The sequence below is a fragment of the Heterodontus francisci genome, unplaced genomic scaffold, assembly GCF_036365525.1.
Source record: "Heterodontus francisci isolate sHetFra1 unplaced genomic scaffold, sHetFra1.hap1 HAP1_SCAFFOLD_896, whole genome shotgun sequence".
In the NCBI taxonomy this organism is placed as follows: Eukaryota; Metazoa; Chordata; class Chondrichthyes; order Heterodontiformes; family Heterodontidae; genus Heterodontus; species Heterodontus francisci.
Genome location: NW_027140809.1, coordinates 103,948 through 118,522, shown reverse-complemented (window position 1 = coordinate 118,522; position 14,575 = coordinate 103,948). Strand labels below are relative to the sequence as shown.

The window sequence follows — 14,575 nt, the reverse complement described above, 5'->3', positions numbered from 1 at the left end:
TGACCAACCAGGAGTCCGGAACATTTCTCCCAATTGATCCTCGCGGAGGACGCGGCAGAAAAGGTCTGCTGGCAGTCGCGCATCCTCCGCAAGTCAACGGGATCTGTGATTGCGAGGAGCACGTCGTCGGCGTAAGCCGAGAGGACGACCCGCATGGCCGGCTCGCGCAGAGCCAATCCCGTCAACCTCCTGCGAAGCAGGCACAGGAAGGGCTCCACGCAGATGGTATACAATTGGCCGGACATGGGGCACCCCTGACGCACTCCTCTCCCAAAGCGAAGGGGCGCCGTCAAGGACCCGTTAACTTTGACTAGACACTCTGCGGCAGCGTATAAAAGTCGGACCCGGGCCACGAAATGCGGCCCGAGTCCGAAAGCGCGCAGAGTCCCGAAAAGGTAATCGTGATCCACCCTGTCGAACGCCTTCTCCTGATCGAGGGAGAGAAAGGCGACCGACTGACCAGTCCTCTGGGAAAGATGGATCAGGTCCCGGACCAGGTGGATGTTGTCCTGGATGGACCGGCCCGGGACCGTGTAGGACTGGTCGGGGTGGATCATGTGGGCCAGCACGGAGCCCAGGCGGGTAGACATAGCCCGGGCAAAGATCTTATAATCCGTGCTGAGGAGGGAGACCGGACGCCAGTTTTTAAGCAGGCGGAGATCGCCCCTCTTCGGCAGCAGGACGATGACCGCCCTGCGCCACGAGAGGGGCATCTCCCCGGTCGCCAGGCTTTCCCCCAGGACCCGCGCGTAATCGTCCCCCAGGACGTCCCAGAACGCCCTGAGGAACTCCACGGTCAACCCATCCAGCCCTGGGGATTTGCCCCTCGAGAGCTGGTGGAGGGCGCCAGTCAGCTCCGCCAACGTGAGCGGAGCCTCCAATCCTTCGGCGCCCTCCGGGCTGACCTGCGGCAGGTCCTCCCACAAAACTCTGCGCGCATCCTCGCTGGACGGATCCGGAGAGAACAACGCACTGTAATACGTCCGGACCAGGAGGCCCATTCCCTCCGGATCCGTGATGGAGGATCCGTCGTCGGCCAGCAGCTCGACGAGCTGCTTACGGACCCCCCGCCATTTTTCCAGCGAGTAGAAGAAGGGTGAGGCGCGGTCCAAATCTTCCAGGATCTGGATCCGCGACCTCACGTACGCGCCTCGGGACCCTATGAGCTGCAGGTTCCTCAGCGCGCCCTTCTTCTCTTTGTACGCCTGCCACAGGGCCGGGTCCGCGACGGCATGACCGAGGCGGGATTCCAAGTCGAGCACCTCCCTCTCAAGGCGCCCGACCTCGGCTTCCCGCCTCTTGGTCGACCCCTTCGCGTACTCCTGACAGAAGACGCGGATGTGAGTCTTGCCCACATCCCACCATAGCCTCAAGGAGGGGAAGCCCCCCTGCTTCCTTCTCCAGTCGGCCCAGAATCGACAGAACGAGTCCCGAAATCGCACGTCCTCCAGCAGCCGGTTGTTAAAGTGCCAGTACGCGGACCCCGCCCGCGTGCGGAGCGGAGTGAACTCCGCCCACACCAGGCGGTGGTCCGAGCACGGCACCAGCCGCATGGAGGCCGCCGAAACGCGGGAGACGTACGCCTGCGAAATGTAGAGGCGGTCGATTCGCGACCCCCCTCCTCCAGACCTCCACGTGAAGGCGCTGGAGTCGGGATGGAGATTCCGCCAGACGTCCACCAAGTTAAGGGAGCTGATCAGTCCCCTCAACTTCTCCACCGACGCTTGGCCGCGCTGGGGACCGGAGCGATCCCCCACCTCGAGGGTGCAGTTAAAATCCCCCCCGAGGATGATGCACTCGCCGCTATCGATGGAGCTCAAGAGAGCGGACACTTCTTCAAAGAAGCGCGCTTGCAAAGCGCCGGGCCTGGGCGCGTACACGTTCACAAAGTGGAGCGGCACGCTACCCAGGCGAACGGCGAGGTGGAGCAAGCGGCCCGGCACTAGCTCCTTGACCCCCAAGATCTCCGGCTGAAAAGTCGGGGCCAACAAGATCGCCACCCCACTAGAAATAGGGGTGAGGTGACTCATGTAGACCCCACCCTGCCACTCCAGGAGCCAGGTGGCTTCGTCTCCCGGAACGGTGTGGGTTTCCTGCAGAAAGCTCACCGCGTATCTCCCTTCCCTAAGGACTGAGAGATTGTGAAATCTGCGGTGAGCCCCTCTGCTGCCGTTGATGTTGAGGCTGGCTATGGTTATCTTCATGTCAAAGGTACTTAAAACCCGTCACCAACAGCTCACTGTGAGGAGGGAGTGGAAGTGCACCTGGCCCTCCACTCCCCCAGCAACCCATTGAGGAACACATTAAAACGGCGCCTCTCAACCAGTTTCACGTCCGCGCGCTTGCCCGCTATCTTAAGGGCGGCACGGACGGACTGGATGATCAGCGCCAGATTCGACCAACGGTCGAGGGCCAGCTGAACTTTATTGCGGCAACCTCTGCAAGCCGCGAGGAAATCCCGGAGTTCCGCCGTGGGGATGAGAGGAGATTCGGTGGGAGGCACGAGGGACTCCACCACCTCACTGGCGATGGAATCAAGATCATCCTCCGTGCCCCGCACCGAATCCCCATCCTCCTCCGGGTCGTCACCGCCAGCGGCCAACACATCCACCACACACTGTGGGGCGGACGTCCCGGCCGCGCCAGCTGGTCCCGCCTCCGTCACGATCCCACCCCCAGGATCGATGGCGGAGGAGTCCTCTCTGGGTTCTATTGTGAAACTGGAGCCTGTAGGCACCAGCGGTTCAGGACCCCCCTCCACCTCCATCCCCAGGCCAATGACTGGTCCAGGGGAGACAGAAGATCCGGACTCCGGGAAACCAGCCGGAGCCGAGACCGGAGGCGGCGAGAGGAGGCCATCTCCCGCTCCGCCAGCACCCACAGGCCCAGCAGATGGGGCAGCATTCTCAGTTATAACTGGGTCGGGTGTCTCCTGGTTGGTGGTGGACTCCGGCTGGGAGGCCCGACCCTCTGGGGCCTCGCCCTCCCCTTCATTCAGGACACCCGACCCAGTAGCAGTGGCGGAATGGGCGGTTTCCCCAGGCTCCCCCACCACAAGCAGGGCCCCACTTACTCCTTCAGGAGGGGCCTCACGTACCGGGGCCATCCCCTCCCCTCCATCCTGAGGAATAGGGAGCACCTGCCCGGACTTTGCAGCCTTGGTGGTGGCGGTAGGGGGCACCTGAGGACCAGAAACAGGAGGCAGCTCCCCTCCAACAGATGGGCCCTGCACCTCAGGGCCCTGTGTTATTTCTGTGGAGGGGTGCCTTCTCCTCTTTTTCGCACTTGGGCGCGGAGACTCAGAGACCTCCATGTCATCAGAGGCCTCCGCCTCCGCACCCTTTTTTCCTTTTTTAGTCACCCTGGGCCTGAGCCCAGCCCTGGGACAGGTGGATTCCATGGGAATGGGCTTTGGGCTGAGCTCAGGCTCGGGTTGAGTCAAAGTGTCCAGGGGACGCGCCTCACGATGTTTCTTTTTTCCCCGCGTCTTCCTTCCGCTCGGACGGACGCTCCCCTCCCCGCCAGAGGCTGTGAAAACCACAGCCTCCGGAACCGACTGAGCGGTGTCTGTTGGATGTGCGGGGGGAGTGGGAGGAGGTGCTGTGGAACCACTCTGGGCCGCCGAGGTGGAGCTGGCGGCCGGGAGGTTGGGGCAGTTCTTACGAACATGCCCCACCCCCTTGCAGACGTGGCACCGCGCCCCATCCGAGGTCCAAAAGACGCGGTAGGCCGTCCCCTGGAACTCCACATTAAATTGGCCCTCCGTGTCCTCCTCCCGCGCCAGCTGCATAAATAACTGGCGGCGGAAGGAGTAGACATGTTGGAGGCTGTGCTCCCGAAGACCAAGCCGGACTGGGGTGATCCCCGACCTCACCTCCCCCAGATGGTGCAGGTGGGGGAGGAGGAGCTCACTGGGAATGAAGGGTGGGACGTTGGACAACATTATCCGATGCGCAGTGGCCCCCAGAGGGTCCACTGGCAGGAAGGTCCCCCCCACAGTGAGCCCTTTACTCAGGGCCAGGGACACCGCCCGCTCGGTCTTCAAAAAGAACACAGCCTTCCCATACATCTTTGAGGCCGCAACAATGGCCGAGGGGCCGACAACCACGGCCATTGCCTTAACGCAGGCCTCAATAGACATGTTGGGGTGGGGATAGCTCTTCACCCCATGGCTGCATGTCAATAATTTAAAGGGTGACGGGGCCACGTGGGCAGCCACAGAAGCTGCAGCTGCGTAGGTATGAGAAGGCCCCGCCACCGGTGATGATGGGCTTGCCATGGCTCAAGAGCCAAACCCACCCCCAAATTGCAGGTAAGCAAACAAACAAACAAAGAAACCAACTAGGAGGTTTGGGGAGAGGCTGAGGGTACACAGGAAATGGGAAAGACAGGCTGCAAGCGATGACTTTGCTTTTTTTTTCCCCTTAAAGGGTGGTACTCAGAGCACTGTAAACACTTCTGGTCTTCCGGTCTTCTGGTTGTGGGAGGGGTCTTCACCTGGGTCAGCCGAAAGCTGCCCAGGCTCTCGTTCGATCCTGATGTCTCTATTAGCCAGGCAGCTTCAGCTGACTCAGGCTGGGCAAATGGGGTGGGGAGGGAGCTTCCCTGCAACTTTAATGCAACTGCACAGCTCCCTACAGAATTGTATAGCCCCCACCCCTTGTTCTTCTGGCCTCTTTCACCTCCCACAACAGTCCAAATGAAATGAAAGCTTGGTACTCGACACCCACCTCGAAATACAGCCTTTTTCAAAGTCTTTCCTCCTCTGCAGCAAAAGTTGTTGAAAAGTTTTTGCAGTTCTTGCAGTTCCCTCCTCAGCACTCCTTCTCCAGCAGCACCTCCAGCAACTGACTGCAGCACTGTCAGCTGCACCTCGTTGATGCACTCAGCACTCAGTATTCCCAATCACAAAGGAGCCAATCCCAGTGCTGTACCTGTCCTGGGAGTGTTTGATGGGGACAGTGTAGAGGGAGCTTTACTCTGTATCTAACCCCCGTACTGTACCTGTCCTGGGAGTGTTTGATGGGGACAGTGTAGAGGGAGCTTTACTCTGTATCTAACCCCCGTACTGTACCTGTCCTGGGGAGTGTCTGATGGGGACAGTGTAGAGGGAGCTTTACTCTGTATCTAACCCCTGTACTGTACCTGTCCTGGGAGTGTTTGATGGGACAGTGTAGAGGGAGCTTTACTCTGTATCTAACCCCCGTACTGTACCTGTCCTGGGAGTGTTTGATGGGGACAGTGTAGAGGGAGCTTTACTCTGTATCTAACCCCCGTACTGTACCTGTCCTGGGAGTGTCTGATGGGGACAGTGTAGAGGGAGCTTTACTCTGTATCTAACCCCCGTGCTGTACCTGTCCTGGGAGTGTTTGATGTGAACAGTGTAGAGGGAGCTTTACTCTGTATTTAACCCCCGTACTGTACCTGTCCTGGGAGTGTATGATGGAGACAGTGTAGAGGGAGCTTTACTCTGTATCTAACCCCCGTACTGTACCTGTCCTGGGGAGTGTTTGAATCCATGTGAGGGTTTGATTGTTGGTTCCTGTGTTGCAGTTCCACCCAGTGACTGGTCCGAAGGAAGGTGGAACAAGGGTGACAATCCATGGTGATAATTTGGGCCTCCGCTTTCAGGAAATTGCCTACGGTGTCAGGATTGCTGGGGTCAAGTGCAGTCCAATATCCAGCGAGTATATCAGTGCAGAACGGTGAGTGAAGATCGCGGGCTATTAAACCTTACACAGTGAGTTGTTGTGATCTGGAACGCGCTGCCTGAAAGGGCGGAGGAAGCAGATTCAATAATAACTTCCAAAAGGGATTATGGGATATGGGATCTTGCTGTGTGCAAATTAGCTGCAGCATTTCCTACATTACAACAGTGACCACACTTCAAAACAAAACTCCTTCATTGGCTGTACACACAAACGTACGAATTAGGAGCAGGAATAGTCCACTCGGCCCTTCGAGTCTGCTCCCCCATTCCCGCCGACCCCCGATAACCTTCCACCCCCTCGTTTATCAAGAATCTATCTACCTCTGCCTTAAAAATATTCAAAGACTCTGCTTCCACCACCTTTTGAGGAAGAGAATTCCAAAGACTCACGACCCTCTGAGAGAAAAAATTTCTCCTCATCTCTGTGTTAAATGGGTGACCCCTTATTTTTAAACAGTGACCCCTAGTTCAAGATTCTCCCACAAGGGGAAACATCCTTTCCACATCCACCCTGTCAAGACCCCTCAGGATCTGATATGTTTCAATTAAGTCGTCTCTTACTCTTCTAAATTCCAGTGGATACGAGCCTAGCCTGTCCAATCTTTCCTCGTAAGACAGCCCGCCCATTCCAGGTATTAGTCTAGTAAACCTTCTCTGTACTGCCTGCAACGCATTTACATCCTTCCTTAAATAAGGAGACCAGTACTGTACACAGTAATCCAGATGTGGTCTCACCAATGCCCTGTATAGATGAAGCATAACCTCCCTACTTTTGTATTCAGTTCCCCTCACGATGAATGATAACATTCTATTAGCTTTCCTAATTACGTGCTGTACCTGCATACTAACCTTTTGTGATTCATGCACTAGGACACCCAGATTCCTCTGCATCTCAGAGCTCTGCAATCTCTCACCATTTAGATAATATGCTGCTTTTTTATTCTTCCTGCCAAAATGGACAATTTCACCCTTTCCTACATTATACTCCATTTGCCAGGTCTTTGCCCACTCACTTAACCTATCTATATCCCTTTGTAGCCTCCTTATGTCCTCTTCACAAGTTACTTTCCTACCTACCTTTGTGTCATCAGCAAATTTCGCAACCATACCTTCGGTCCCTTCATCCCAGTCATTTATATAAATTGTAATAAGTTGAGGCTCCAGCACAGATCCCTGTGGCACACCACTCATTACATCTTGCCAACCAGAAAATGACCCATTTATGCCTACTCTCTGTTTCCCGTTAGCTAGCCAATCTTCTATCCATGTCAGTATGTTACCCCCTACACCATGAGCTTTTATTTTCTGCAATAACCTTTGATGTGGCACCTTATCAAATGCCGTCTGGAAATCTAAGTACAATACATCCTCCGGTTGCACTTTATCCACAGCACATGTAACTCCCTCAAAGAACTCCAATAAATTGGTTAGACATGATTTCCCTTTCACAAAACCATTTTGACTCTGACTGATTACCTTGAATTTTTCGAAATGCCCTTCTATAACGTCTTTAATAATAGCTTCTAATGTTTTCCTTTTGACAGATGTGAAGGAAACTGGCCTGTAGTTTCCTGCTTTCTGTCTCCCTCTCTTTTTGAATAAAGGAGTTGCATTTGCTATTTTCCAATCCAACGGAAACTTCCGATCGATCTGTGCGGACAGTATCCATTCTTTGGGTGGACAGTGTGCAGTCTCTGCATGCACGTACACTGTCCGGTCTCTGCGTGCGCGGAGCGTGTGCAGTCTCTGCGTGCACGTACACTGTCCGGTCTCTGCGTGCATGGAGCGTGTGCAGTCTCTGCGTGCACGTACTCTGTCCGGTCTCTGCGTGCACGTACTCTGTCCGGTCTCTGCGTGCACGTACACTGTCCGGTCTCTGCGTGCACGTACACTGTCCGGTCTCTGCGTGCGCGGAGCGTGTGCAGTCTCTGCGTGCACGTACGCTGTCCGGTCTCTGCGTGCACGTACTCTGTCCGGTCTCTGCGTGCACGTACTCTGTCCGGTCTCTGCGTGCACGTACTCTGTCCGGTCTCTGCGTGCACGTACACTGTCCGGTCTCTGCGTGCGCGGAGCGTGTGCAGTCTCTGCGTGCACGTACTCTGTCCGGTCTCTGCGTGCACGTACTCTGTCCGGTCTCTGCGTGCACGTACACTGTCCGGTCTCTGCGTGCACGTACACTGTCCGGTCTCTGCGTGCATGGAGCGTGTGCAGTCTCTGCGTGCACGTACACTGTCCGGTCTCTGCGTGCACGTACACTGTCCGTTCTCTGCGTGCACGTACACTGTCCGGTCACTGCGTGCGCGTACTCTGTCCGGTCGCTGCGTGCGCGTACTCTGTCCGGTCGCTGCGTGCGCGGAGACTGTCCGGTCTCTGCGTGCGCGTACACTGTCCGGTCTCTGCGTGCACGTACTCTGTCCGGTCTCCGCGTGCACGGAGCGTGTGCAGTCTCTGCGTGCACGTACACTGTCCGGTCTCTGCGTGCACGTACACTGTCCGGTCTCTGCGTGCGCGGAGGCTGTCCGGTCTCTGCGTGCACGTACTCTGTCCGGTCTCTGCGTGCACGTACTCTGTCCGGTCTCTGCGTGCACGTACACTGTCCGGTCTCTACTTGCGCGGAGCGTGTGCAGTCTCTGCGTGCACGTACTCTGTCCGGACTCTGCGTGCACGTACTCTGTCCGGTCTCTGCGTGCACGTACACTGTCCGGTCTCTGCGTGCGCGGAGCGTGTGCAGTCTCTGCGTGCACGGACACTGTCCGGACTCTGCGTGCACGTACTCTGTCCGGTCTCTGCGTGCACGTACACTGTCCGGTCTCTGCGTGCGCGGAGCGTGTGCAGTCTCTGCGTGCACGTACTCTGTCCGGTCTCTGCGTGCACGTACTCTGTCCGGTCTCTGCGTGCACGTACACTGTCCGGTCTCTGCGTGCACGTACAATGTCCGGTCTCTGCGTGCGCGTACTCTGTCCGGTCTCTGCGTGCGCGTACTCTGTCCGGTCTCTGCGTGCACGTACACTGTCCATTCTCTGCGTGTACGTACACTGTCCGGTCCATGCGTGCACGTACACTGTCCGGTCTCTGCGTTCACGTACACTGTCCGTTCTCTGCGCGCACGTACACTGTCCGTTCTCTGCGCGCACGTACACTGTTCGTTCTCTGCGCGCACGTACACTGTCCGGTCTCTGCGCGCACGTAATCTGTCCGGTCTCTGCGAGCACGTACACTGTCCGGTCTCTGCGTGCACGTACACTGTCTGGTCTCTGCCTGCGCGGAGCGTGTGCAGTCTCTGCGTGCACGTACACTGTCTGGTCTCTGCGTGCACGTACACTGTCCGGTCTCTGCTTGCGCGGAGCGTGTGCGGTCTCTGCGTGCACGTACTCTGTCCGGTCTCTGTGTGCACATACACTGTCAGTTCTCTGCGTGCACGTACACTGTCCGTTCTCTGCGTGCACGTACACTGTCCGGTCTCTGCGTGCACGTACACTGTCCGGACTTTTCGTGCACATACTCTGTCCGGTCTCTGCGTGCAGGTACACTGTCCGGTCTCTGCGTGCGCGGAGCGTGTGCAGACTCTGCGTGCACGTACTCTGTCCGGTCTCTGCGTGCACATACTCTGTCCGGTCTCTGCGTGCGCGGAGCGTGCGCAGTCTCTGCGTGCACGTACTCTGTCCGGTCTCTGCGTGCGCGGAGCGTGTGCAGTCTCTGCGTGCACGTACTCTGTCCGGTCTCTGCGTGCACGTACACTGTCTGGTCTCTGCGTGCGTGGAGCGTGTGCAGTCTCTGCTTGCGCGGAGCGTGTCCGGTCTCTGCGTGCACGTACTCTGTCCGGTCTCTGCGTGCGCGGAGCGTGTGCAGTCTCTGCGTGCACGTACTCTGTCCGGTCTCTGCGTGCACGTACACTGTCCGGTCTCTGCGTGCACGTACACTGTCCGGTCTCTGCCTGCGCGGAGCGTGTGCAGTCTCTGCGTGCACGTACACTGTCCGGTCTCTGCGTGCACGGACACTGTCCGGTCTCTGCGTGCACGTACACTGTCTGGTCTCTGATTGCGCGTACACTGTCCGTTCTCTGCGTGCACGTACTCTGTCCGGTCCCTGCGTGCACGTACTCTGTCCGGTCTCTGCGTGCACGTACTCTGTCCGGTCTCTGCGTGCACGTACACTGTCCGGTCTCTACGTGCACGGAGCGTGTGCAGTCTCTGCGTGCACGTACACTGTCCGGACTCTGCGTGCACGTACTCTGTCCGGTCTCTGCGTGCACGTACACTGTCCGGTCTCTGCGTGCGCGGAGCGTGTGCAGTCTCTGCGCGCACGTAATCTGTCCGGTCTCTGCGAGCACGTACACTGTCCGGTCTCTGCGAGCACGTACACTGTCCGGTCTCTGCGTGCACGTACACTGTCTGGTCTCTGCCTGCGCGGAGCGTGTGCAGTCTCTGCGTGCACGTACACTGTCCGGTCTCTGCGTGCACGTACACTGTCCGGTCTCTGCGTGCACGTACACTGTCCGGTCTCTGCTTGCGCGGAGCGTGTGCGGTCTCTGCGTGCACGTACTCTGTCCGGTCTCTGCGTGCACGTACTCTGTCCGTTCTCTGCGTGCACGTACACTGTCCGTTCTCTGCGTGCACGTACACTGTCCGGACATTTCGTGCACATACTCTGTCCGGTCTCTGCGTGCACGTACACTGTCCGGTCTCTGCGTGCGCGGAGCGTGTGCAGTCTCTGCGTGCACGTACTCTGTCCGGTCTCTGCGTGCACATACTCTGTCCGGTCTCTGCGTGCGCGGAGCGTGTGCAGTCTCTGCGTGCACGTACTCTGTCCGGTCTCTGCGTGCGCGGAGCGTGTGCAGTCTCTGCGTGCACGTACTCTGTCCGGTCTCTGCGTGCACGTACTCTGTCCGGTCTCTGCGTGCACGTACTCTGTCCGGTCTCTGCGTGCACGTACACTGTCCGGTCTCTGCGTGCACGTACACTGTCCGGTCTCTGCCTGCGCGGAGCGTGTGCAGTCTCTGCGTGCACGTACACTGTCCGGTCTCTGCGTGCACGGACACTGTCCGGTCTCTGCGTGCACGCACACTGTCCGGTCTCTGCTTGCGCGTACACTGTCCGTTCTCTGCGTGCACGTACACTGTCCGGTCTCTGCGTGCATGTACTCTGTCCGGTCTCTGCGTGCACGTACTCTGTCCGGTCTCTGCGTGCACGTACTCTGTCCGGTCTCTACGTGCACGTACACTGTCCGGACATTTCGTGCACGTACTCTGTCCGGTCTCTGCGTGCACGTACACTGTCCGGTCTCTGCGTGCACGTACACTGTCCGGTCTCTGCGTGCGCGGAGCGTGTGCAGTCACTGCGTGCACGTACTCTGTCCGGTCTCTGCGTGCACATACTCTGTCCGGTCTCTGCGTGCACGTACACTGTCCGGTCTCTGCGTGCACGTACACTGTCCGGTCTCTGCTTGCACGTACACTGTCCGGTCTCTGCATGCGCGGAGCATGTGCAGTCTCTGCATGCACGTACACTGTCTGGTCTCTGCGTGCACGTACACTGTCCGGGCTCTGCGTGCACGTACTCTGTCCGGTCTCTACGTGCAAGTACACTGTCCGGTCTCTGCGTGCACGAACTCTGTCCGGTCTCTGCGTGCACGTACACTGTCCGGTCTCTGTGTGCACGTACTCTGTCCGGTCTCTGCGTGCACGTACACTGTCCGGTCTCTGTGTGCACGTACTCTGTCCGGTCTCTGCGTGCACGTACACTGTCCGGGCTCTGCGTGCACGTACTCTGTCCGGTCTCTACGTGCAAGTACTCTGTCCGGTCTCTGCGTGCACGTACACTGTCCGGTCTCTGTGTGCGCGGAGCGTGTGCAGTCTCTGCGTGCACGTACTCTGTCCGGTCTCTGCGTGCACGTACACTGTCCGGTCTCTGCGTGCACGTACTCTGTCCGGTCTCTGCGTGCACGTACACTGTCCGGTCTCTGCGTGCACGTACACTGTCCGGTCTCTGCGTGCACGTACACTGTCCATTCTCTGCGTGCACGTACACTGTCCGGTCACTGCGTGCGCGTACTCTGTCCGGTCGCTGCGTGCGCGTACTCTGTCCGGTCGCTGCGTGCGCGGAGACTGTCCGGTCTCTGCGTGCGCGTACACTGTCCGGTCTCTGCGTGCACGTAGTCTGTCCGGTCTCCGCGTTCACGGAGCGTGAGCAGTCTCTGCGTGCACGTACACTGTCCGGTCTCTGCGTGCACGTACACTGTCCGGTCTCTGCGTGCGCGGAGGCTGTCCGGTCTCTGCGTGCACGTACTCTGTCCGGTCTCTGCGTGCACGTACTCTGTCCGGTCTCTGCGTGCACGTACACTGTCCGGTCTCTACGTGCGCGGAGCGTGTGCAGTCTCTGCGTGCACGTACACTGTCCGGACTCTGCGTGCACGTACTCTGTCCGGTCTCTGCGTGCACGTACACTGTCCGGTCTCTGCGTGCGCGGAGCGTGTGCAGTCTCTGCGTGCACGTACTCTGTCTGGTCTCTGCGTGCACGTACTCTGTCCGGTCTCTGCGTGCACGTACACTGTCCGGTCTCTGCGTGCACGTACAATGTCCGGTCTCTGCGTGCGCGTACTCTGTCCGGTCTCTGCGTGCGCGTACTCTGTCCGGTCTCTGCGTGCACGTACACTGTCCATTCTCTGCGTGTACGTACACTGTCCGGTCCATGCGTGCACGTACACTGTCCGGTCTCTGCGTTCACGTACACTGTCCGTTCTCTGCGCGCACGTACACTGTCCGTTCTCTGCGCGCACGTACACTGTTCGTTCTCTGCGCGCACGTACACTGTCCGGTCTCTGCGCGCACGTACACTGTCCGGTCTCTGCGCGCACGTAATCTGTCCGGTCTCTGCGAGCACGTACACTGTCCGGTCTCTGCGTGCACGTACACTGTCCGGTCTCTGCTTGCGCGGAGCGTGTGCGGTCTCTGCGTGCACGTACTCTGTCCGGTCTCTGTGTGCACATACACTGTCAGTTCTCTGCGTGCACGTACACTGTCCGTTCTCTGCGTGCACGTACACTGTCCGGTCTCTGCGTGCACGTACACTGTCCGGACTTTTCGTGCACATACTCTGTCGGGTCTCTGCGTGCAGGTACACTGTCCGGTCTCTGCGTGCGCGGAGCGTGTGCAGACTCTGCGTGCACGTACTCTGTCCGGTCTCTGCGTGCACATACTCTGTCCGGTCTCTGCGTGCGCGGAGCGTGTGCAGTCTCTGCGTGCACGTACTCTGTCCGGTCTCTGCGTGCGCGGAGCGTGTGCAGTCTCTGCGTGCACGTACTCTGTCCGGTCTCTGCGTGCACGTACTCTGTCCGGTCTCTGCGTGCACGTACACTGTCCGTTCTCTGCGTGCACGTACACTGTCCGGTCTCTGCGTGCACGTACTCTGTCCGGTCTCTGCGTGCACGTACTCTGTCCGGTCTCTGCGTGCACGTACTCTGTCCGGTCTCTGCGTGCACGTACACTGTCCGGTCTCTGCGTGCACGTACACTGTCCGGTCTCTGCCTGCGCGGAGCGTGTGCAGTCTCTGCGTGCACGTACACTGTCCGGTCTCTGCGTGCACGGACACTGTCCGGTCTCTGCGTGCACGTACACTGTCCGGTCTCTGCGTGCGCGTACACTGTCCGGTCTCTGCTTGCGCGTACACTGTCCGTTCTCTGCGTGCACGTACACTGTCCGGTCTCTGCGTGCACGTACTCTGTCCGGTCTCTGCGTGCACGTACACTGTCCGGACATTTCGTGCACGTACTCTGTCCGGTCTCTGCGTGCACGTACACTGTCCGGACATTTCGTGCACGTACTCTGTCCGGTCTCTGCGTGCACGTACACTGTCCGGTCTCTGCGTGCACGTACACTGTCCGGTCTCTGCGTGCGCGGAGCGTGTGCAGTCACTGCGTGCACGTACTCTGTCCGGTCTCTGCGTGCACATACTCTGTCCGGTCTCTGCGTGCACGTACACTGTCCGGTCTCTGCGTGCGCGGAGCGTGTGCAGTCTCTGCATGCACGTACACTGTCTGGTCTCTGCGTGCACGTACACTGTCCGGGCTCTGCGTGCACGTACTCTGTCCGGTCTCTACGTGCAAGTACACTGTCCGGTCTCTGCGTGAACAAACTCTGTCCGGTCTCTGCGTGCACGTACACTGTCCGGTCTCTGCGTGCACGTACTCTGTCCGGTCTCTGCGTGCACGTACACTGTCCGGTCTCTGTGTGCACGTACTCTGTCCGGTCTCTGCGTGCACGTACACTGTCCGGGCTCTGCGTGCACGTACTCTGTCCGGTCTCTACGTGCAAGTACTCTGTCCGGTCTCTGCGTGCACGTACACTGTCCGGTCTCTGCGTGCGCGGAGCGTGTGCAGTCTCTGCGTGCACGTACTCTGTCCGGTCTCTGCGTGCACGTACACTGTCCGGTCTCTGCGTGCACGTACACTGTCCGTTCTCTGCGTGCACGTACACTGTCCGGTCACTGCGTGCGCGTACTCTGTCCGGTCGCTGCGTGCGCGTACTCTGTCCGGTCGCTGCGTGCGCGGAGACTGTCCGGTCTCTGCGTGCGCGTACACTGTCCGGTCTCTGCGTGCACGTACTCTGTCCGGTCTCCGCGTGCACGGAGCGTGTGCAGTCTCTGCGTGCACGGAGCGTGTGCAGTCTCTGCGTGCACGTACACTGTCCGGTCTCTGCGTGCACGTACACTGTCCGGTCTCTGCGTGCGCGGAGGCTGTCCGGTCTCTGCGTGCACGTACTCTGTCCGGTCTCTGCGTGCACGTACACTGTCCGGTCTCTACGTGCGCGGAGCGTGTGCAGTCTCTGCGTGCACGTACACTGTCCGGACTCTGCGTGCACGTACTCTGTCC

The 14,575-nt window shown here is 58.9% G+C and overlaps 1 protein-coding gene across 1 annotated transcript in view; it reads left to right on the top strand.

Annotated features, from left to right (window-relative positions):
- The window catches only part of LOC137361212 (plexin A3-like), a gene marked incomplete at both ends in the record, with an annotated part of 270,436 nt that overhangs the window by 154,008 nt on the left and 101,853 nt on the right, over positions 1-14,575 (top strand). The window contains one exon of the mRNA XM_068026127.1: positions 5,554-5,705. Within this exon, the coding sequence (XP_067882228.1) occupies positions 5,554-5,705 (152 nt within the window). The remainder of the gene's footprint in view (positions 1-5,553; positions 5,706-14,575) is intronic.